The sequence below is a fragment of the Lemur catta genome, chromosome 14 (assembly GCF_020740605.2).
Source record: "Lemur catta isolate mLemCat1 chromosome 14, mLemCat1.pri, whole genome shotgun sequence".
Classification (NCBI taxonomy): domain Eukaryota; kingdom Metazoa; phylum Chordata; class Mammalia; order Primates; family Lemuridae; genus Lemur; species Lemur catta.
Genome location: NC_059141.1, coordinates 22,783,122 through 22,802,847, shown reverse-complemented (window position 1 = coordinate 22,802,847; position 19,726 = coordinate 22,783,122). Strand labels below are relative to the sequence as shown.

The following is a 19,726-nucleotide window of genomic DNA, read 5'->3' as shown; positions in this document are numbered from 1 at the left end:
ACAGCCTGGAGCCCTTCCAGCAGTCCCCCTCCATACCTCACAGGTGACCGTTCCCCCCCCCCACACACACAAACACACACACACACAGCTAAAGGGGTAGGTGGTTAATGGAAACAAAAGACACCCGTGTTCTTTGGGAAACAGAGCCATGAGGCTGATCTTAGTCTTTCCCCAGCATGCACAACCCTGAGTTTGAGTCTATTCTTCTCTTTTCCTGGGGCCTCCTAGAACTACCCAGCCAGTGAGGAGCCAGATTTATGAACAATCAAGCTTTATTTTTACAAAAATGAAAACTGTAGCATGTCTCAATAGCCGGCCTGAGGTAGGGCTGGCTCAGAACTCACTCAAAACTACTGCGTTCCCTTTGTCCTTTCTTGGTTTCAGAGCAAAACCAAGTGGCCCAGGAATGAACCCCCAGCCCTAAGAGGTTGGTCAAGGGCGGGGTCTGACTGAGACTGAGGTGGCCAATGCCAGCAGGGGGGTACTGGCAGCCTCACCTCTTCTTCCAGGAAGGGGCATAAAGGGACCATGAAGGTGGGTGCCCCTCACCTCACTCTGTAGGCTGTTATGGCTCTAAGAAGGGGTGGGGTGCAGGGTGGGCCTCTTTAGGCCAGATCTTTGCTCTGGTCAAACAGGGACACCAGGCCCAGGTTCAGTTTCACTTTGCCAAAGCAGCAGGTCTTGTCTCTCCAACAGGTTCCTGGGAGGGACTGCATCTCTGGGTAAGCCCCAGAGCCCCAGGAATCAGAAGCCTCTAGTTTAAGGTGCCCAAGCACTGGGGTCACACAGGTCTAGGAGCACAGCGGGAGCAGCGGGGAGGAGCTATCACTGCACCCTCCAGGCAAGAGTGGTCCCTGAGTAGCTGGCTTCTCTGGCCCACAGGCAGGGGTGGCCCTGCCAGTCACGGGTTCTGAAAATCCAGGACATGGAGGTTGTAAGACAGCGCAGCATAGAGATGCTTGGTGGTGAGACGCAGGCAGTACACAGGGCTGCTGAGGGGGGTCGACGTCAGCGGGAAGGCCTGGAAGGGAGGACACAAGAAGTGGTAAGAGCTTTCCCAGTGGGACATGGGGGTACCTTAACCCAAGATCCCCAGGCCCAGTGAAACAGGGACATGTGCCACTGTAGGCTTCCTCCAGCCGTCTCCAGGCACATCCTTGGCCATATCACCCTCTCCCAGATGCAACCCATAACGAGAGTCCTGGCATCCTGGAGGTGTGAGGCGGCAAGATACTCACGTGCAGGCAGGCCCTTTGGCGCCGGTCCCACAGCCGCACCACGCCGTAGTAGGAGGAACCTGTGGCCAGCAGGTGGTTGCCGTCTGTCTGCAGGCAGTACAGGGTGCTGTCGTGGGGCTCTTCCCATTCCATGACGCATTTCCTGTCCAGGAAGGGGAGATACAGAGGGAAGTTCGGGTGCCCTCCACCTCTACCTCAGCTTCCTCTGGGGCCTTGAGGAACTGGGGGGAGGGTTAGGGAGCTATTCTAGGCTGGGGGCGAGAGAAGCCTGAATCATCAGATTCTTTATAAACCGAACTTAATGGGAAAGGCATCCGCTGTAAAGGATTCTCACCAAGCCCCAGACCACACAGCAGATTATGCCTGCACTTGTGTTTCCACATGGCTGGCTACTTGTCGTAGGACTCATGAGAGGGAGAAGTGATAAAGGCCTCAAGAAAGGCTGGGACAGAATGCTGAGGGGCAGTACCCTGACAGCTCCAGAGGCTCCGAGAAGTGCCTGCCCTTACCAGGGCCTGCTGGCTACAGTCTCCCAGGCCACCAGGACCAGGGTTGCCCCAGGGTAGGGAGTCTAAGCTTGAATGACCTTGGATGCCCCTTCCTTCCCAGGTCACGTGGAGTCTCTGTGTCCTCTCCCATGGGCCAACCTGAGCCTAGAGGGAGGACCAGGATTGCATGGGGACTCCCACCACCTGTCCTCCCTGCGCAGCACACTCACCGGACACTGGTGCGGAGGTCCCAGTAGCGCACGTAGGTGTCATAGCCACAGGACAGCAGCGTGGAAGGGGACTCATACATGACGTCTAGCACCCCCGCCCCTGGGGGAAAGTCACTGCCCAGGTGTGTCACCAGCTGCCCACTGGGGAGAGGAAAGGCAGAGGGTGAAAAGCTGCCCCACCTTGGCCCACTCTTTCAACTTTCAGATGGCATTAGACCCTGGGGAAATGCAGCTCTCCTTCCAACTCAGCTAGAATTAGACTCCCTGCAGAAGGGGGCCAAGGGAGGAGACGCCGACTCCTAGCCCCCTCAGCCCCACCATGAGGCCACTCCAGCCAGTCCCAGCCCCCACCCCTCCCCCAGCAGCCCTTCCATCACACCTGCGCACAGCTGCCCCCAGCCCAGCCACTCCTCCTCAGGACGATGAATGGGCCTTGCTGAAGGGGTCGGCCCCCCTCACACACACACACTTGGTTACTTTATACTCCTTGATCCTGCAGGTCATGCAGTTCTGAGCTGCCTGAGTCCAATGCCTTAATTCCCGCCTGTAATCTGGGGCTCAAACCTCGTTGGGGATAAAGACCACACAAAGGGAGAAGGGGAGTCCCAGGAGATGTTAAAACAAGTAAACACCTTTGTGTCTGGGGAGAGAAATCGCTGAGAAAGCAGCTTAGCAGGCTGTCCCTGGTGTTCCTGGCCTGGCTGGCCCCCAGCCTGGGGCTAGCACGCCTCTGTGATCACAGCCCCCAGCCTGCTGGGTTCCAACCTGCTCCCCCCACCCTCACCCCACCCGGTGGCCGAGAGCAGATTACTGAGAAGAACAATTTCTTTGTGACTGTGTAATTCCCTCCGTGACCGCGGCAGTGGGCAGACCCCTTGCCCTGATGCCAGACCCCTAGCAACCATGTAGGGGGGCCTCCTGGCCCTAGCAACTACCCCTCAACATCAAGTGCACCCGCTAATCCCTGTGGCTAGGGAACGGGTGGAAGTATTGAGTTTTTGCAGAAAGATTGAGGGGAATGAAGGAGAAGGGTTACCTTCCAGGCCCGATGCCTCAGCTTCTTTCACCCATGAGATGCTGGGCTCTCCTCCATGGCGTGAGGAGAAACAAGGCCATGGACACTTCACAAGGACATCCAGGTAAGAGGCCCTGGCATGAGGTGGAGAGGACTTCATAGCCTCACCAGCCCAGTTTTGGCTCAAGCAGCATTTCAACAAAAGATCTGAGGCAGGCGAGGCTGCCAGCCACATGTCTGAATGCAGACTGCAGCTCCAGTCTTTCCACCTTGCTCAGATTGTGACCCTCAACCTTCCTTCTTCCCAATGGAGCTGACATCTTCCCTGAAGACTAAAGGAATCAAAGGAGGAGGCAGGGGGTTTCTTTCTGCCCACTCTGAGCAGTAAGCCCCAGGAAGGAGCACAGCTGCTGTCCAGTGGGCGGTAAGCCCCAAGTCACCACCCCTGTCCCCAGCCTTCTTCCCAGGGAAGTTCTTATCTTCCTCTCAGTAGCCCAGTGCTGGGCCTGGGGGGAGGAGATGACAAGCCTCTGTCTGCTGAGGAGCATCAGGCAGAAGGCCATCTCCCCAGATCAATGTCCCATACAGGCCACTGACCTTGGCTCCCAGAGAAGCCCTGCTTCTCAGATGGGCCACCAGCCACGACTCAGCCACTGTATGAGAGTGTCTGTCTCTCTCTCTTAAGGTACACCGGGTAAGGGCTGTTTTGCTCCACAGCTCTTCCTCTCCTTCCAGATTTGGGGGCCCTGCCCCCTCCATTAGTGAGGCCTTAAGGAATGATTGAGGAGCTCTCCCCTTTAATCTACAGAAGTAATTTCATGTTTGTCTGTTTGAAATAGAAGATGAAAGGCAGTGGGAGCTGGGAGGAGTGAAGCCCAGCATGGCTCTACCTGCCCACCCCTGGTCCTAGGGTTCAGAGGGAAGGAGAGCTGGCACCCATGCAGCTGGGCAGGGACAGCAGTGTAAGAGGCACACCCAGACTGGGCTGCCAACTTGGCATCCAGGCCACCACTGGAAAATGGCTTGGCCTTAAGTATCTGCAATAAGAAATACAGAACAGCCCAAGGGGCCCCTGTCCTCTCCAAGGGCCCAAGTGAGCGCCAGCCTGGGCGCTAGCACAAGTCCTGAGAGCCCCTCATCTGCCAGCCTAGTCTGGCCAGGAGCTGAGGAGTTTCTTTTCTGCTGCGCTGTTCTCTGGTTCTCTGAAATGGCCACACACAATTTAAATGGGCCAATAAAAAGATACAATTTCTTTTACCTCTAGGCCCAGGACCCTCGAGGCTCTGTTGTGCAGTGCCCGTGAGGTTAAGTTCAGAGCATAAACTGACACACCAGGCTCTGGGAAATGGCCCGTCTCTTCAAATAGCGGCCCAGCAGTGCCATAGAAGCCCTGCTGGGGCTTTGATTTGGGAAAACAAACAGAAATGGCACCATAGGCCCTTCAAGGCCCCCACCCTAAGACCTATTTAACTAGAAAACTCTAGCTCAACTGCTCTGGTGGAGGGAGAGATTGGCCTGACAATAGCCCCAAACTTGGGGGGAAGGGGGACAAAACAAGCTGTCTGTCTCCTCATCCCCTCCTCCTGGGCTCCTTTTCTTGTTGCAAGTGTGTTCTTGTAAAAATGATTAGATTGCAATTTGTATAACATGGTGACCCCCAAATTCAGACATTTCACCCCTTTTCTCTGGAAAGAATGTTAAGAATGCTTCTCGGCCTCTCACTGTGGGGGGTTGGGGGTGCAGAGCCTTGGCTGTGGCACAACTTGTGTGGGAACAGGGCTGCTACTCAGAGCCCTGGGCCAAGACAGAAGCAAGGGCCAGTCTGTCACTATAGAGGGCCAGACAAAAAGTCCATTCCCTTCTAACTCCTGTGGACAAAGCCCAGGCCTCCAGGAGCCGCTGAGGGCTGGCGGGGCCTCCATACCCCAGCCTCCCCCAAGCCTGACTCCAGCAATTCTCTCGACCCAGGGAAAGATAAAGACAGATGGGGCCGCCCACGTGAGCCTGATGAATGAGACATAGGCCGGGGAGGGGCATCCTGACAGAGACTTGTTCCCTTGGCCCTGGCGGTGTGGGCTTCTCTCGGGAGCCCCCAGTGCCTGGGCAGGGAGAAGCAAGCAGAGTGTGGCCACATCCTTGAGTGGTCCCTTAAAAAGGGAAATAGGTCTCCCTGGCCCAACCCCTCCTGCTGCCCAGGTAATCCTGCTGCAGCTGGAGGGAAGACAGGAACTCCCTGCCAGTCACAGAGGAGGGAAATTTAAGTGAAACCCTGACATCACATCTGACACCCATCACTGCAGGTAGGTGCTGGCCCTAAAGACCTGGATGGCCCATCTGGGAGAGACGCTGGGCACTAAGCTAGAATGGGCACAGGGGCAGTCCCTGGTACCTGCTCCCCAAGTGTGGGCCCTGCAGAGCTGGGAAGCCTGGTGCCCTGTGGACTCTTCTCCCAGCCTCCCCCCCAACCATCCTGTACTAGAGTGCTCCTGAGTCACCACTGGCTCCTACCTCCCAGCCCACATCTCAGGATGCCCATGGCTCCCATACCATTCTCCAGTCATTTTTAACATACTGGGTTCCTGATGATGTTCCTTGGAGACTCCGTGGGTCTCCTGCAACTGTCTGGGTGTGAGGACACCCCATCTGGCATGGGCTATCCTGAAATGCAATAGTGGCTTTTATAGAGAGAAAGGATGGAAGGGTGACAAACAGTTTACCTTCTTCCATCTCCTCTGCTCCCAAGGAGACAGATGGCCTGAAGGTATAAGCTGGGGCCAACATGGTCGCTAAAAGAATGGGAGGTTTTTCCTCCCTTCCTTCCACTTCCTCCTTCCTTCAATCAACAACCATTAATTGAGAACCTTCTGTACACAAGGCATTGTGCTTAACAGAAGATACAGGGAGATGTGAGCTGTGACTATGAAGAAGACATTATCCCTGCTTTCAAGGAATTTTCAATCCAGCAAGGGAGAGAAGAGTGAATCATGTATCCAACTAACAATACAAAGTGTGACTCGGTAGGTACTGTGGAGAGATAAAAGAAAGTTCTATAAGGGGCCGGGCGCGGTGGCTCACGCCTGTAATCCTAGCCCTCTGGGAGGCCGAGGCGGGTGGATCGCTCCAGGTCAGGAGTTCGAGACCAGCCTGAGCGAGACCCCGTCTCTACTAAAAATAGAAATAAAATTATCTGGCCAACTAAAAATATATATAGAAAAAATTAGCCGGGCATGGTGGCTCATGCCTGTGGTCCCAGCTACTCGGGAGGCTGAGGCAGTAGGATCGCTTAAGCCCAGGAGTTTGAGGTTGCTGTGAGCTAGGCTGACGCCACGGCACTCACTCTAGCCCGGGCAACAAAGTGAGACTCTGTCTCAAAAAAAAAAAAAAAAAAAAAGAAAGTTCTATAAGGGGCCAGATAAGAAAAAAGAACACTTTTGGCTGGCTGGGGATATTGACTGATTCTTCATGGAGGAAGAGGTCTGTGACAGGCAATGACAGGAGAGGGATGGCCCAGGTGGAAGAAACAGCAAAAACAAAGGTGCAGAGGCAGGGCAGCCAGGCTGGTGGGCAGTGGCTGGAGGCTGGGGAGTGTGCGGGGAAGCAGCTGGCAGGATCTGGCCTCCGGACCATGGTGGGCCTCAGGGTGCCGACCCCTCACCTTGCATGAACTCCATGAGTAGCAGAAAGCCATGAGACTTTTGAGTAGGAAGTGACTGTCCTAGTTTGGCCTCTTGGTTGCAGGTAAGGAAACTGAGTGCCGCAGAGGAAAAGTGACTTTCTTAAAATCATTTAACAAGAAAGGGAGAGCCTGAATTCATGATAAAGGCTGAACGCCTAGAAAACCAGTCTGGTGGCAGCATTCGGGCTGACAGGAACAGGGGAAATGAATTGAAGGGCCTGTTCTCTATGAGTCTGCTGGGGCCGGATGAGACGGATATGCGGGTTACCTGGCGGTGGAGTAGCCACCACAGCCGCAGCTCACACGAGTCTCTACTGTGCGCCAGGCGCTGTGCTGAATGCTTTACACATACCAGCTCATTTAATCCTCACAACAGGCCTATGAGGTAAGTTTCTTAACCCCATTTACCAATGAGAAAACGAAGGCTTGGGTGGCATACCTACTACACTAAAGTCAGGTCCATACGCTCCTGAGTACTCGCACTCCCCGCCTTCACAGACAACGCAGCCACTTGGTCACTGCCCCCTCAACATCCTCTGTCCAGCTGCACAATTGGACTTGCCCCAACAGACACCCAGGGCCACCTCCCACCCTTACCTATTCTTTGCGGACCTTTCCACCTCCCAGGTGCCCAAGGCTGGCCCTTTGGCGGGCAGGTGAGAGAATCAAGGGCACAGATAGGTTCTAAATGTAAGGAGAGAGGAGTGGAGGTGAGAAACCCATGGGAGCCTCACTTGCCCGGCCCATCAGGTGAGAGAGAAGGGCTTCGCCAGCACACAGCCTCTCACATGCGTGTGTGTGCACACACCCCCAGCACCCGCCCGCGCACACGTGTTCAGACACAATGGCTCAAAGGCCAGGCAGCCGGGCAGCCTACTTTGTACTGCTAACAAGGGGACCGTAATTACAGGAAGGGGCAGCCGGGCAGATAAAAGGATACAAAATTTCAACATCTGTTGCCATAAAGGGATAAGGAGAAGTGAAACGCAAAGTATCAGTTTGGTGTCAGCAGGCAGAGAGCCAATTTCAAAGAGTTCAGGGGGACAGAGGGGACAAGAAAGAAAAAGGAAAGGGGGGAGAAAGAGAGAAAGAAATTACAGGGTTCCTTAAAGAGGTAAAGAAAAAAGAGAATGGAAAAGCTGTCAGTAATACTTTCAAAGGAGAAGGCAGGTACTTTAAAGGGGGCAATTCCGTAATCACCCTGACTGTGGGCCAGGCCCCCTGCATGGGGTGGGGGCAGAGGGCCAGGGGCAGAGACAAAGCCACACCTGGGCGGGATGGGCACTAGTAGTGCCCTCAGAGTGGTCCAGCCAGTGCTCGGGACACTGTTTCCTTCTCCAGATGGTCAAAAAGGGCTCCAGCCAGGTGTCCCTTGCCATCCCAAATGTTATTAGATGCCCTAATACTCATATCCTGTGCTCAGTGCAGGGATACAAGGTAAGCTCCCAGCTCAGAGGAGCGCTATACCAGGCCACACCTGTGGCTGACCAGGTGGCCTTTATGAGCACTCTAACACAGTGTTCAGTGGAAAAGGCCACCAGCTTCAGCCACAGGGGTAAGGGTCAGGGAGGGCTTTGTGAAGAAGGTGCTATTTATGCTGAAGGGTGAGCAGGTTTCCTTAGGCACAGATGGGGTATTCTAGGCATGGGGTTGGCTTGAGCAAAGGCACAGAGGGGAAAAATATAGGGCACCTGTCAGAATGGGTGAAAAGCCTATTCTGCCCCTGCCTTTGTTGAGAAAGAGGAGGCTTAGGGGCTTTGAGATGGAAGTATAATGGGGAACCAGGGATGACCCTGGCCAAAGGGGAAGGAGAGATAAGATGTGTGCAGAGGCATGCATGTGGTCATACACATGCAGGGCAGCCAATGACTCGATGCCCTAGAAGCAGCCAGGTCACCAAAATCCCCCCCCCACTTCCCACTCACAGTACCCAAGGTGGCTTAAGGCTATAGCTGGACCCACTGTGTCTAGGATCACAGCCTCTCCATCCTGAAGTCCACCTGCTCACAGCCACCAGGGGCCCAGCTGTGCCCTCTTCTCAAGGTACTAATGCTACATCCAACTCCAATGCTCCTTGGCAGAAAAACTAAAACTCACAGCAAGTAAAGCCTGGAGGATGAGGGTGTGATATCAGGCCAGTCAGACCCACCTGGGCCTCCCAGGGGCTGAGGGTGCATGTCCCACACAGCCAACACTTGGCACCTTCCCTTGGGCCTAGCCAAGGGCTCTGCTCAAATGCAGACAGAAAACACTAGATGAACCTTGATTCCTTCAGACCGTTCCCTGGAGACTGACAGGACCACAGGCCCTAACCAGGGATACTTCAGTGGTTGGTCTGCAGAGATGGACATCCAGGGGAGCAGGGCGTGGTGGGGTGGGGTGTACCTGTAGTCCCAGCTACTTGGAAGGCCAAGACAGGAGGATCGTTTGAGCCCAGGAGTTCAAGACCAGCTTGAGCAACATGGTCGGATCCCATCTCAAAGAAATTATTTATTTTTTTAAAGGATGGAGGTACAAGTTCCTTGTACTTGGGAGTTGGGGAATGGGCTTGAAGACCATCTACTGTTGGAAGGAGGAATACTCTGGCACCCTGAGCTTGGCTGAAGGACTGCGTCTTTCTTGTTGAGACAGGTTAGAAATCCCCTGTCCTTGAGCCTAACCCCATGGTGCCCAGCTCTAGGAGAGAGAAAAGGAGGAAGGCGGAGGGAGATAGCCAAGCTCCTTGCCACTTAGGCAGCACCTGGGTACCCACAGCTGCCTTCCGACCTGTGTGCTCCAGCCAGCAACCCCCATCCCTGCCCCAGCCTAGCCTGCAGGGAGAATAGGGTTTCTAGAGGTCTTGCTGGAAAGAGGGGCTGAGGGAGCCATGGTGACCCTGACAAGGGTCCCCAGGCATTGTGAGAAGTAGCACGGGCTGAGGACGGGTAGCTAAGAGACACATAGATAGACATCAGCAGTGGTCCCCCATGGAGCGCTGGTGCCCAGGGGGCAGCTACAGCTCTGCGTGTGTCCTGCCCCCACCATCATCCTGAGGGCAGCCCCTGGAGGGGCGAAGCTCCGGGGGAAACTGCCCTCCAGTACTCCCCCCTCCACCCAAGTCACAGCACACACATAAAAGAGAAAATCCAGGAGCTCCTCAAGTTTCAGTGGTGACAGGTTAAAAGCAAAGAATCCATCCAGCATGCACACCGCCCAGCCCCGAGTCCTGCCAGCGATGCTGCTCCACCTCACGGATCGGCCTGTCACTCAGGCTTTGGTGATATTGAAAGATCAAACTCTGTCCTGCCTGTTCATTACCTTAATCCTATTTTCTACATGGCTTTATTATCTGCTTGGGCTTCCCTGGGCAAGACGGCTCCAGAGAGTCATCCTGTCCATCCATTTCCTCCCACAAAAAACAGATGCTTCCACCAGGGCGTCCTTCCTCAATCCCTGCACCGCTCAGTCCTCCACACTTCTCTGAGGATAGGATAGATTTTTAAATAAGGCCTGGCTCCTCCCAGTGGTAAGGACGGCAGCCTGGGGGCTAGAGAAGGCAATGCCAAGTGACACCACAAGCAGTAGAGCCCACAGGCTGGCCAGAGGATGCAGTGTCTGTGTCTCATCTGGCTCCAGTAAGAATCGCAGTCATAGCTGTCATTTGGGTTCATTCTGGTTTCAGTAAAGATCCAGTGGTTGGGGTTAGTGAGGTCTAGGGATTTCATAAGAGAATGACATTCAAAGACTTGGTGCCTTAGAACTCCATCCTGACCATAAATCTGTGCCCAAGAGTACCCTTTCACCACAGGCAGAAGGGCCACTCAAAGATTACCCAACCTTCGAGATGAAGCTGGGCCATGGTAGTTCACGCAGACTACCCTCCAGCTTGTGTGTCATCCTGGGCCCAGGGAGGTGAGGTGCCAACCACAAGGCCCAGCTCCATGACTAAGTAAAACTGACTTCCAGCAGAAATTCCCACCTCTGTGATCTGCAACTTACTGTCAAAAAAGCCTCTCCTATACCACGAGGTCATCAGGCTCACCTCCCGGTCCCCTGGTCACCAGGCTATAGGTATCTTGAAGATTAAAAGGTTGAGCCTCCAAAAATTCCAAGTACTAGTGTAGAAAACAACTATGAGTGGGGAGGATGAGAGGGAAGGAGGAGACAGCTTGCTTGATGTTACAGGCACTGTGGGGGGGACTTTTTCATAATAATTTTGTTCATACTAGCTCTGTTAGGTAGGGATAATTAATTCCCACTTTACACATGTGGAAACTGAAGCCCCAAGAAGCCCCAGATCACAGAGCTAATAAGCAGCAGAGTAGATCTGGAACCCAGGTCTGTCTGGACACATAGCTGGTGCTCCCTCCATAGCTGCTCACAGCCACCCAACACACTTGCCCTGGCATGCTTCTTCCTCACCAGGGCAGGGGCTCCGCCTGCCCCAGCTCCACTCAGAAGGGAGAAGGGCCAGTGGTAACAGTTTGTCAGGGTGAACTCATGGGAACAAATTTCATAGCTTGCAGAAACTCTGTAACATCCCTGAGTTAAAGAAAAAAGGAGCCCTGGGAAGTTCTAGCTAGGCTGGCAATAGTGTGATGCAACCATTGGCTACATTAACAAAAGTAGAAGATTTAAAATGAGGGAGGTGACAGCACCTATCACTCATCAGACCACACCTGGTCTGTTCAGTACTCAGTTATGAACACACCATTCTCAAGATCACACCAGATAAATTAGAGAAACTTTCAGGTGAAAATGGTCCTGAAACCAGTGTAAGACCAACACTATAGGCCACCCATCCAGCCATTCCTCCCATTCTCACTTGCTGACCAAACCCTGTTTCTGTGCCACCCTATTCCCCCTTCCTGCTGCTGCTAACGTGTAAGAGGAGGAAAGCTGGGCTCTTCCCCAGGCCCAGGAGGAGGCCTGAATTTTGACTGGCCATTCCATTCCCCTTGACAGGGTTTTGTGTAGGGTGAGCACTGGATACAATTTTGGCTATTAGATGTGTGGAGAAATCTGCTTAGGGGTTGAATAGGGAAGGTCTCCTAATTTTAAAAAGGGACCCCAGGCAAGGACATATTCTCTTCTTTCCTTCTTCCCTTTTAGTGTTGCCTTGTGAGTTGGTGGAGTTGCCCTAAACAAGCCTGAGAGCAAAAGCCACTTTGACTAGGGTGGCAAAGCAGAAAGCTAAGAGAATACGGGACCTCATGGTCTCACTGAGCTACTGAACCATCAACCCTGGAATCACCCAACCACCTAACTTCTGGGCTCCTTGTCATCTGAGATAGTGATAATCCCATTATTGTTTGAGCTACTTTGAATTAGGTGTTCATTACTTATAGCCAAAAGCCATGGCTAACTGATCTACCATGTTTATGAGGAACAACTGAAACACCTACAACTTTTGGCCTGGAAAAGAGAAGACCCTGGAGGAGCAGAACCAAAGTTTTCTGATATTTAAAGGCCTTTCCTTCAGCCCTTCAACTTGCTTCCTGTCCAGGATCACAGCTCTAGGAAGCAAATGAACCTGTGATAAAGGGTGGGCATTCTAACTCTCAGGGCTATCCAAAGATGAAATGTGTTGTTTTAGCAAGTAATGAGTTTCCTATCCCTGTTCTTGGATGATCATCAAAAGAGAATGTTGTTAAAAAAACCACGTTTAATTAAAACATTTTGTGTTATAAAAAAAAATCTTTTGGAAAGACTGACTATAGACTGGATTTTTCAGCAAAAAGATATGGCTAATGCTTTCCTATGGAGATGGAGAAAAAAAGGAGAAGAGAAGGCTAGAGCAACTAAGGTAGGAGGCAGGCAGGACAAACACAGCTTCACTACTACTATAAAATTTGGCATTTAAAAACAGAATGTGGGGACCTAGGGCTATGTGAAGAGTTCTTAAACTTGATACCAAAAGCATGATTGATTAAAAGAAAAAGTCAATAATTTGGACTGCATCAAAATTTTGTTCTGCAGAAGATCCTACTGAGAGGATAAAAAGACAAGGTACAGATTTGGAGAGTAGGTATTAGCAAGCCATATATATGACAAAGGATTAATATCTAGAATATATAAAGGACTCTCAAAACTCAATGGTAAAAAAAGCAAACAGTGCTTGCCTTAGCAGCACAGATACCAAAACTGAAAGGATATAGAGAAGATTATTGGCATGGCCCGTGCACAAGGATGACATGTAAATTCATGAAGCATTCCATTAGGAAAAAAAAAGCAAACAATCCAATGGGCAAAAGACATGAATAGACATTTTGCCAAAGAAGATATACAGGAAATATATGGCAAATAAACACATGAAAATATGTGCGACATCATTAGCTGTTAGGGGAAATTCAAATTAAAACCATGATGAGATGTAACACCCATTAGAATAGCTAAAATAAAAGACAGTGACAATACCAACTGCTGGTGAGGATGTGAAGAAATTATATCTTAATACATTGCTGGTGGGAATGTAAAATGCTAAAGATATTCTGAAAAATTGTTTGGCAGGTAAAAAACTAAATATACACTTACAAATAACCCAGCAATTATACTTGTTGGCATTTATCCTAGAGAAATGAAAACATATGCCCACACAAAAACCTGTACACAAATGTTCACAACAGCTCTATTTCCAATAGTCAAAAAATTGAAAACGGCTGGGCATGGTGGCTCACGCCTGTAACCCTAGCACTCTGGGAGGCCCAGGCAGGAGGATCGCTGGAGGTCAGGAGTTGGAGACCAGCCTGAGGAAGAGCAAGACCCCGTCTCTACTAGAAATAGAAAGAAATTAGCTGGGCAACTAAAAATAGAAAAAATTAGCCAGGCATCCTAATGTATGCCTGTAGTCCCGGAGCTGAGGCAGGAGGACCGCTTGAGCCCAGGAGTTTGAGGTTGCTGTGAGCTAGGCTGATGCCGCGACACTCTATCCTGGGGAACAGAGCGAGACTCTGTCTCAAAAAAAGAAACTCTGGCATATCCATACCATGGAATATTACTCAGCAATAAAAACAAACAAGCTATTGATACATGCAACAACTTCTATGGGTCTCAAGGGAAATACGCTGAGTTTTTTAAAAAGCCAATCTTGAAAAGTGACATACTGTATGATTCCATTTATTTAACATTTTCAAAATTAAAAAATTACAGAGATGGAAAATACATAAGTGGTTGCCAGGAGTTGGAGATAAGAGGAGTGTGTGTGTATGTCTAGTTCTGTGCCGTTTTATCCCGTGTGCAGATTCAGGTAACCACCACCACAATCAAGATACACGACAAGTTCCATCGGCCCAAAGATCCCTCATACACCCCTTTGTAGTCTCATTCTCAATAAAGGTCTGTGGACTGTACTAATGTCTATTTCCTGGTATTGACAGTATACTATATTATAAGATGTTACATGAGCACTTCTCCATCCTATTTTTGTAACTTCCTGTGAATCTACAATTACTTCAAAATAAAAAGTTAAAACAAAAAACAACAGAACAGCAGATAATCAGATGGAAATATGTCAAGCCTGACGAGGCCAGGAATTATGAATAAAACCGAAATGTATTTTAACTGTTTGTATGATTCTTTTTATGGGTCTTCAGACCACCTTCAAAATTCCTTTATTTTAGAAAAATCATCTCTGAGGATAGATGGATTTTATGTAGCCACATAGCCACTCCTCAGAGAAGGAGTATCATAAATCCAAATTGTTGTTGTTATCATAAAAATTCTACACAAAACTATTTACTTATTATAAATTACTTCAACAGTCTCCTCAAGCTAACCTTGAATGATTCCATGCGAGAAGGCACCGCAGTGGAGGCTGTCAGTGGATCCTGGGGAAGGGTCATTCCCGGCCTCTTTCTGGACCATGTGGCCCACTGAGGCCGGGCCTGGCTCAGCTAGTTCTTTCCTCTGCCTCCTGCTGCCCCAGCCCCGCCCCTACTGGAAGCCACAGTGGGCTCAGGAATCTCTTACCTGTTGAGGTCCCAGATTCTCAGGGGTGAGAAGTGCCCACAACAAGCCGTCCCTGTCACAAAAGAGCTGCCAAACAAAAGGAGAGCAGAGTCAGATCTGGCTTGTCAGAACTTGTGGTAGAAATGGATTACAATTAGAAACGCCTGCTTGTTCTTCAGGGGATCGTGGGGTTAAGCCAGAATGAGAGAAGCAGCCGAGAGCCATCAGAATTGTAGAAGACAACTTGGAGCACTGTGAGGGCTGTAGCCTCCTCGAGCTGCCTGGCCAGAGGCCCCACAAGTTCAATAAGAGCTGAGCTCTGTTGTTCTGGTCTCTGCCCACCATAAAAACAGATCTCTAGCCGGGCGCAGTGGCTCATGCCTGTAATCCTAGCACTCTGGGAGGCTGAAGCAGGAGGATTGCTCAAGGTCAGGAGTTTGAGACCAGCCTGAGCAAGAGCAAGACCCCGTATCTACTAAAAATAGAAAGAAATTATATGGACAGCTAAAAATATATAGAAAAAATCAGCCGGGCATGGTGGTACATGCCTGTAGTCCCAGCTACTCGGGAGGCTGAGGCAGAAGGAGCGCTTGAGCCCGGGAGTCTGAGGTTGCTGTGAGCTAGGCTGACGCCACGGCACTCTAGCCTGGGCAACAGAGTAAGACTTTGTCTCAAAAAAACCAAAAAAACAGATCTCTAAATGTGCAAGTCTGAGCCCAAGGAACAGCGAGTCTGTCAGGCTTCAATTGTATGAACACTGAGAGCACAAGGCCAAGGCACAGAAAAGGTCTCCTGAGGACAGGCTGTGGGGGCTAGAAGATGATGCCCTGGTTAGAGGTGAGGGTAGCTGGGGGGCATTATCAAAGGCTTTAAGAGCTGGGGAAATCTGGTAATGTGGTATAAGCACATGGCAAGTGTAGAGGCATCAAACTGAGAAAAGGAAAAATATGAAAAGTGAGTCAATCCTCTGGATGGGTATATGGGGGTGGGGAGAGTAGAGAATGGGAGAGGCCAGGCAGCCAGGGCTGCTGGGGAATGAGAGGGGAGCAGGCAGAATCCTCTAAGGACAATGACAAATGCTGCCAAGAGGCAGGTGAGGAGCAGGCTGAGCATACTTCCCGGAGGATCTCTTAGAGTCCTAAAACCCTCAACATACACAATCTGCACAGCTTCATTTTAAGTGGAGGCACAAGCCCATTGTGAAGGATCAGTGCAATTAGCCAGGTTGGCCATAGTGGTAGGACTAGAACTTGAACCTATGAGCCAGACCACTTGTTTGCTAGAGGATTTGGCAGGGTGGAAAGGAGAAGCCTTCAGGAAACCTGGGCTTGAAAACGTAGGGGCAAGCAAGAGAGCTGAAAGCAGCTGTGTCACTCAGGAGCCCTGGGGCAAGGATAGGCCATGTCCCTACATGTCTTGCATGCGGGGAAGGGAGGCTGGACATACTAATGACACGTTAGCAATTTGGGGGCAACAGCCCAACCCCCCTGGCCCTGCTCAGTATGGTGGTTCTCTGATCCCAAGTGTCTCAGTGGGGAGATGGATTTCCATAGAGAAGGTTCTGGAGAAGCCAATAGCTTTGTCTGGGGTGGGGAGCTGGCCCACCAGTTACTGACAGGGGAGATATCAGGGTAGGTATTGGCCAGGCCACTGATTTACAATCGAAATTGCAGGGCAGGTGTCTGCTTTTCAAGCCCAGGCTGGGTCCCCATGCTTCAAGCCAAGACTTCCTCCAGGGATATACTCCACCATCTCCGCTTCCTCTAGACCCATGGGATTGCCAGTAACCACTACACCATAGAGTGGTAGTGCCAAAACAGCCACTCCTGCCATGCCCCAAGTGACTCCCAGCCTGGGAAGCAGCCACTCCACTGGACACTGAAGAACCAAACTACACAGTTAGGAGGTGTTACCCTCTCCCCCCTCCCACAACATTTTTCTTTTTAGGGTAATCCATTAATAACTGGTAAAGCCAATTACCTTGGGTTGGAAACATAATAGCCACTTGGAAATCATTCGAGCAGGCAATTGGACTCTCCAGACTTTTGAGGAGTGGGGGCCAGGTGAAGGGCGCCAGCACAGACACACAGACATCTCTTAAGGAGGCCTACGGCAGGCCTCCGACTGGCCACAGGCCTAAATTAGCATCAACGTAAGTCAATAGAGAGAAAGAGGAGGAACACGGAACTTTAATCCCTGCCACTCCCACAGCTCTCACCTCCCAGCAGGCCAGGTGGGGGATGAAAACGCCCTTCCCAGGGACTCCTGTCCTCTTCTCTTCTGGCCCACCCACCTCTGGCCCTGATCATCTGCCACCAAGAGGAATGCCCCTCACCTTCCTACCCTATGAAGGGCTTTCTTAATAGCCTGAACATGAAACCCATAAATATTTCTTTCCAAAAGCTGCCGTTTTCCCTTTCCTAGCCACTGTGAAGTGGGAAGGAAGAGACGGAGGGAAAGCAGAGTGTCTTCCTGGCACTTACAAGGCCCTAAGAGTTTAATCAAATTTAACACTCAGTAAAAAACCATCTGAACAACAGTCAAGCAGATTTTGATCTAGGTCCTGCTGAGGGGACACTCACCAGGACACACACCCCCAAACCAATGGTACTTCCCAAGATGCTTGGGGCTCAGGCTGGCTTCAGACATACTCCTGCACACCTCAAACTACTCCCCACCACTTGTGGCCATCCTTGCCCCCCAACCCATACCCCAATTCCCATGGTCATCAGGAAGAATGAGGCAAAAGCCACAGACCAGCCATATTCAAAGTCAGAAGATTGAAAATGGTATGCCCAAGTCAACCTCCTCAGAGTATACAGCAGACACATGGAGCAGGGAAGGAAAAGGAATTTACTACTCTGGAACACACAAAGGATGCTCCACATCCCACAAGTCCACAAGATAGAAATTATCATTCCCATTGTACAGAAAGTGAAAATAAAGCAAAGGCCATGCTTCTGCGAATTTACTCAAAATGCTGCAGCTGCACACACACTCAGACCCTCCCCCGAGACTCACCAGATATAGTGCTGTGAAAAGGGGTGAGTGGGGTTGGATTTGTGCATCACAGGCAGTTTCCTCACCTTAGTTCTCTAACCTCCAAGGCAACTTAGCTCAAACGTAATGCTGTGCTCTGATCGCCTGTTCAACGTGCATCAGCCCCATGTCTTAAACCAGATTCTCTCCACGTCCCTCACCGTGCTGGCTCACATGCTAAGCACGTCAAAGGTTCTCAGTAATAGCTGGAGATCAACTAGATGAAAACATGCACCATTCCTTGGATGGCTCCTCCTAAGGGACTAACTACTCAAAAAATTTTCCCCACTAAAGGCCTTTGCTACAACTTCAATTTAGGGTTTGAAAATACTTAAAAAGCTAGCTCCCCTCAGAAAAGAAAGAAAACTCAAATGGCTTTTGCCCTCAGTCACCTCTCTTCCCTCAGAGGTATCCCAGGAATAAGGACATCAAACCTGTGCTGCACAGGCAGAGGCAGGAGCTGGTGGCTCCCCAGGTAGGTTGGCCATCCTTCCTCTGAGTCCCTACCATGCTCATGGGACAAATGGCATTTTTGTTTATCTTCTCATCTTCCCTTTGAGATCATGAACCATCTTATGGCTCCCAGGTACTCCAATGCCCAGCACAGTGGCTGGCCCAGAGGAGGCACTCAATACAAATTTGTGGAACTGAACCAAAAGTGCCTTCCAGAGCCCAAAGCCAACACAGCTGGGAAACCTAGTCATGTGGGTTATGAAGATGGTCCATCTGCTTCTTAAAGAAACAAGTCTCAGATCACCAAACACTCAAAGAATGACACAAGACACAGTCACACATTGTTGAGGGAGTGAGAAGTCCCTCGTAAACACCACAACCAGATAAAAGATAGAAGTACCAACAGTACCTAAAAATTAATGTCAACACACACACTCTCTCTCTCTTTCTCTCATGCACGCTCATAGAGGTACACACACTGTCTCTTAGCTAGAGGGTCTAAAAGTCATTTTGACTCTGTAAGCTCAACTCTTTTTGGACCAGAAAGCCCTCACCAGAAGCCAGCCTTCTACAATTTCTCATTCTGTCACAGACCTTGTCCAGACCCTCAACCTACCCTACTTGCACTGTGGCCCTAGCTCAGGCAAACCTGGCATCACAGAGATCATCATCAGGCCCAAGAAGTAGACACAGGTGTTTCACATCAGAGAAAGATCCCAGGGGAATTGGGGTTCTACACTCAAGTTGAGAAATAGAAAATAATAAGACATAGAAAAGAGGAGAGGAAGGTAAGGGAAATTCATTGGGCATGGGCAGGAAGAGAGATTCTTGCTGTTTCTGCATTAATTTAGGCCCTCTTAATAACACTAGTAATTTATTGAGCACTTACTACATGCCAGATGCTGAGCAAGTGTTTCAAAAGCATTATCCCATCTAATCATCATAACACTATGTAGTAGGTACCACTTTCCCTGTTACACAGATCAGGAAACTGAGGCTCAGAGAGGTAACGTAACTTGCTCTAGCTCACATAGATAGCAATTAGTGGACTGGAATTGGAACCCAGCCAGTCTTGATTCCAGAGCCCTAGTTATTTACCACTCCTCACCCCCATAACTCTCATCTGGGCTACATTTCAACAGTTAGTCTTGTTTGTATCCCCAGTACATAGTATAATGCCTGACACATATTGAAAATGCAAATGCTTACTGAATAAATGAATGAATGAATGAATTGACAAATGACTCCACCTGGAAGAAGAAAGCAGAGACCGAGTGGCTCTGAGGTGGGGCAGAAGTGGCGTGCTCAGCAGCTGTGCCCCGTGGCTGGCCCGGAGCCGCCCAGCTGGCCCAGGCCCCAGCAGCCTCTGAGCCTGGGCTGACACACTTTGGCAAGGGAGGCCACCAGAGCTGTCACATCATTCACCAACATGCCCATCAAGTGTATTCAGTTCTCTTCAACCCGCATTGGCATTTTAATTACTGTTGGGTAAACTAATTTGTACAAATGAAGGCCAGGCTGCCTAATAGAATATGCAAGCTCTCTGACCTCTGACAGGCACTGACACGAGATACAAAGGCGGCCGAGGAAGGCTTTTTATCTGAGCCTTATTACTCTCTATTACTCCAATTAGTCAGGCTCCAGTGCTCCTAATTGGAAGA

The 19,726-nt window shown here is 50.5% G+C and overlaps 1 protein-coding gene, 1 long non-coding RNA gene and 1 other non-coding gene across 4 annotated transcripts in view; 2 read left to right on the top strand and 1 right to left on the bottom strand.

Annotated features, from left to right (window-relative positions):
- Nucleotides 1-254: 254 nt before the first annotated feature.
- The window catches only part of FBXW4 (F-box and WD repeat domain containing 4), an 80,497-nt gene continuing 61,025 nt past the window's right edge, over nucleotides 255-19,726 (bottom strand). For both annotated transcript variants that reach the window (XM_045568568.1, XM_045568569.1), the window contains 4 exons: nucleotides 14,595-14,660; nucleotides 1,957-2,097; nucleotides 1,239-1,380; nucleotides 255-1,021 (listed from right to left, as the gene is read on the bottom strand). In XM_045568568.1, coding sequence (XP_045424524.1) covers nucleotides 902-1,021; nucleotides 1,239-1,380; nucleotides 1,957-2,097; nucleotides 14,595-14,660 — 469 coding nt within the window. In that variant the 3' untranslated portion in view covers nucleotides 255-901. The remainder of the gene's footprint in view (nucleotides 1,022-1,238; nucleotides 1,381-1,956; nucleotides 2,098-14,594; nucleotides 14,661-19,726) is intronic.
- LOC123650107 lies at nucleotides 5,869-12,256 on the top strand. Its single transcript, XR_006739260.1, has 3 exons — nucleotides 5,869-5,988; nucleotides 9,152-9,278; nucleotides 11,739-12,256. It is a non-coding gene; the product is annotated as an uncharacterized LOC123650107 (long non-coding RNA).
- LOC123650487 lies at nucleotides 12,741-12,850 on the top strand. The gene has a single exon (XR_006739357.1). It is a non-coding gene; the product is annotated as a U6 spliceosomal RNA (small nuclear RNA).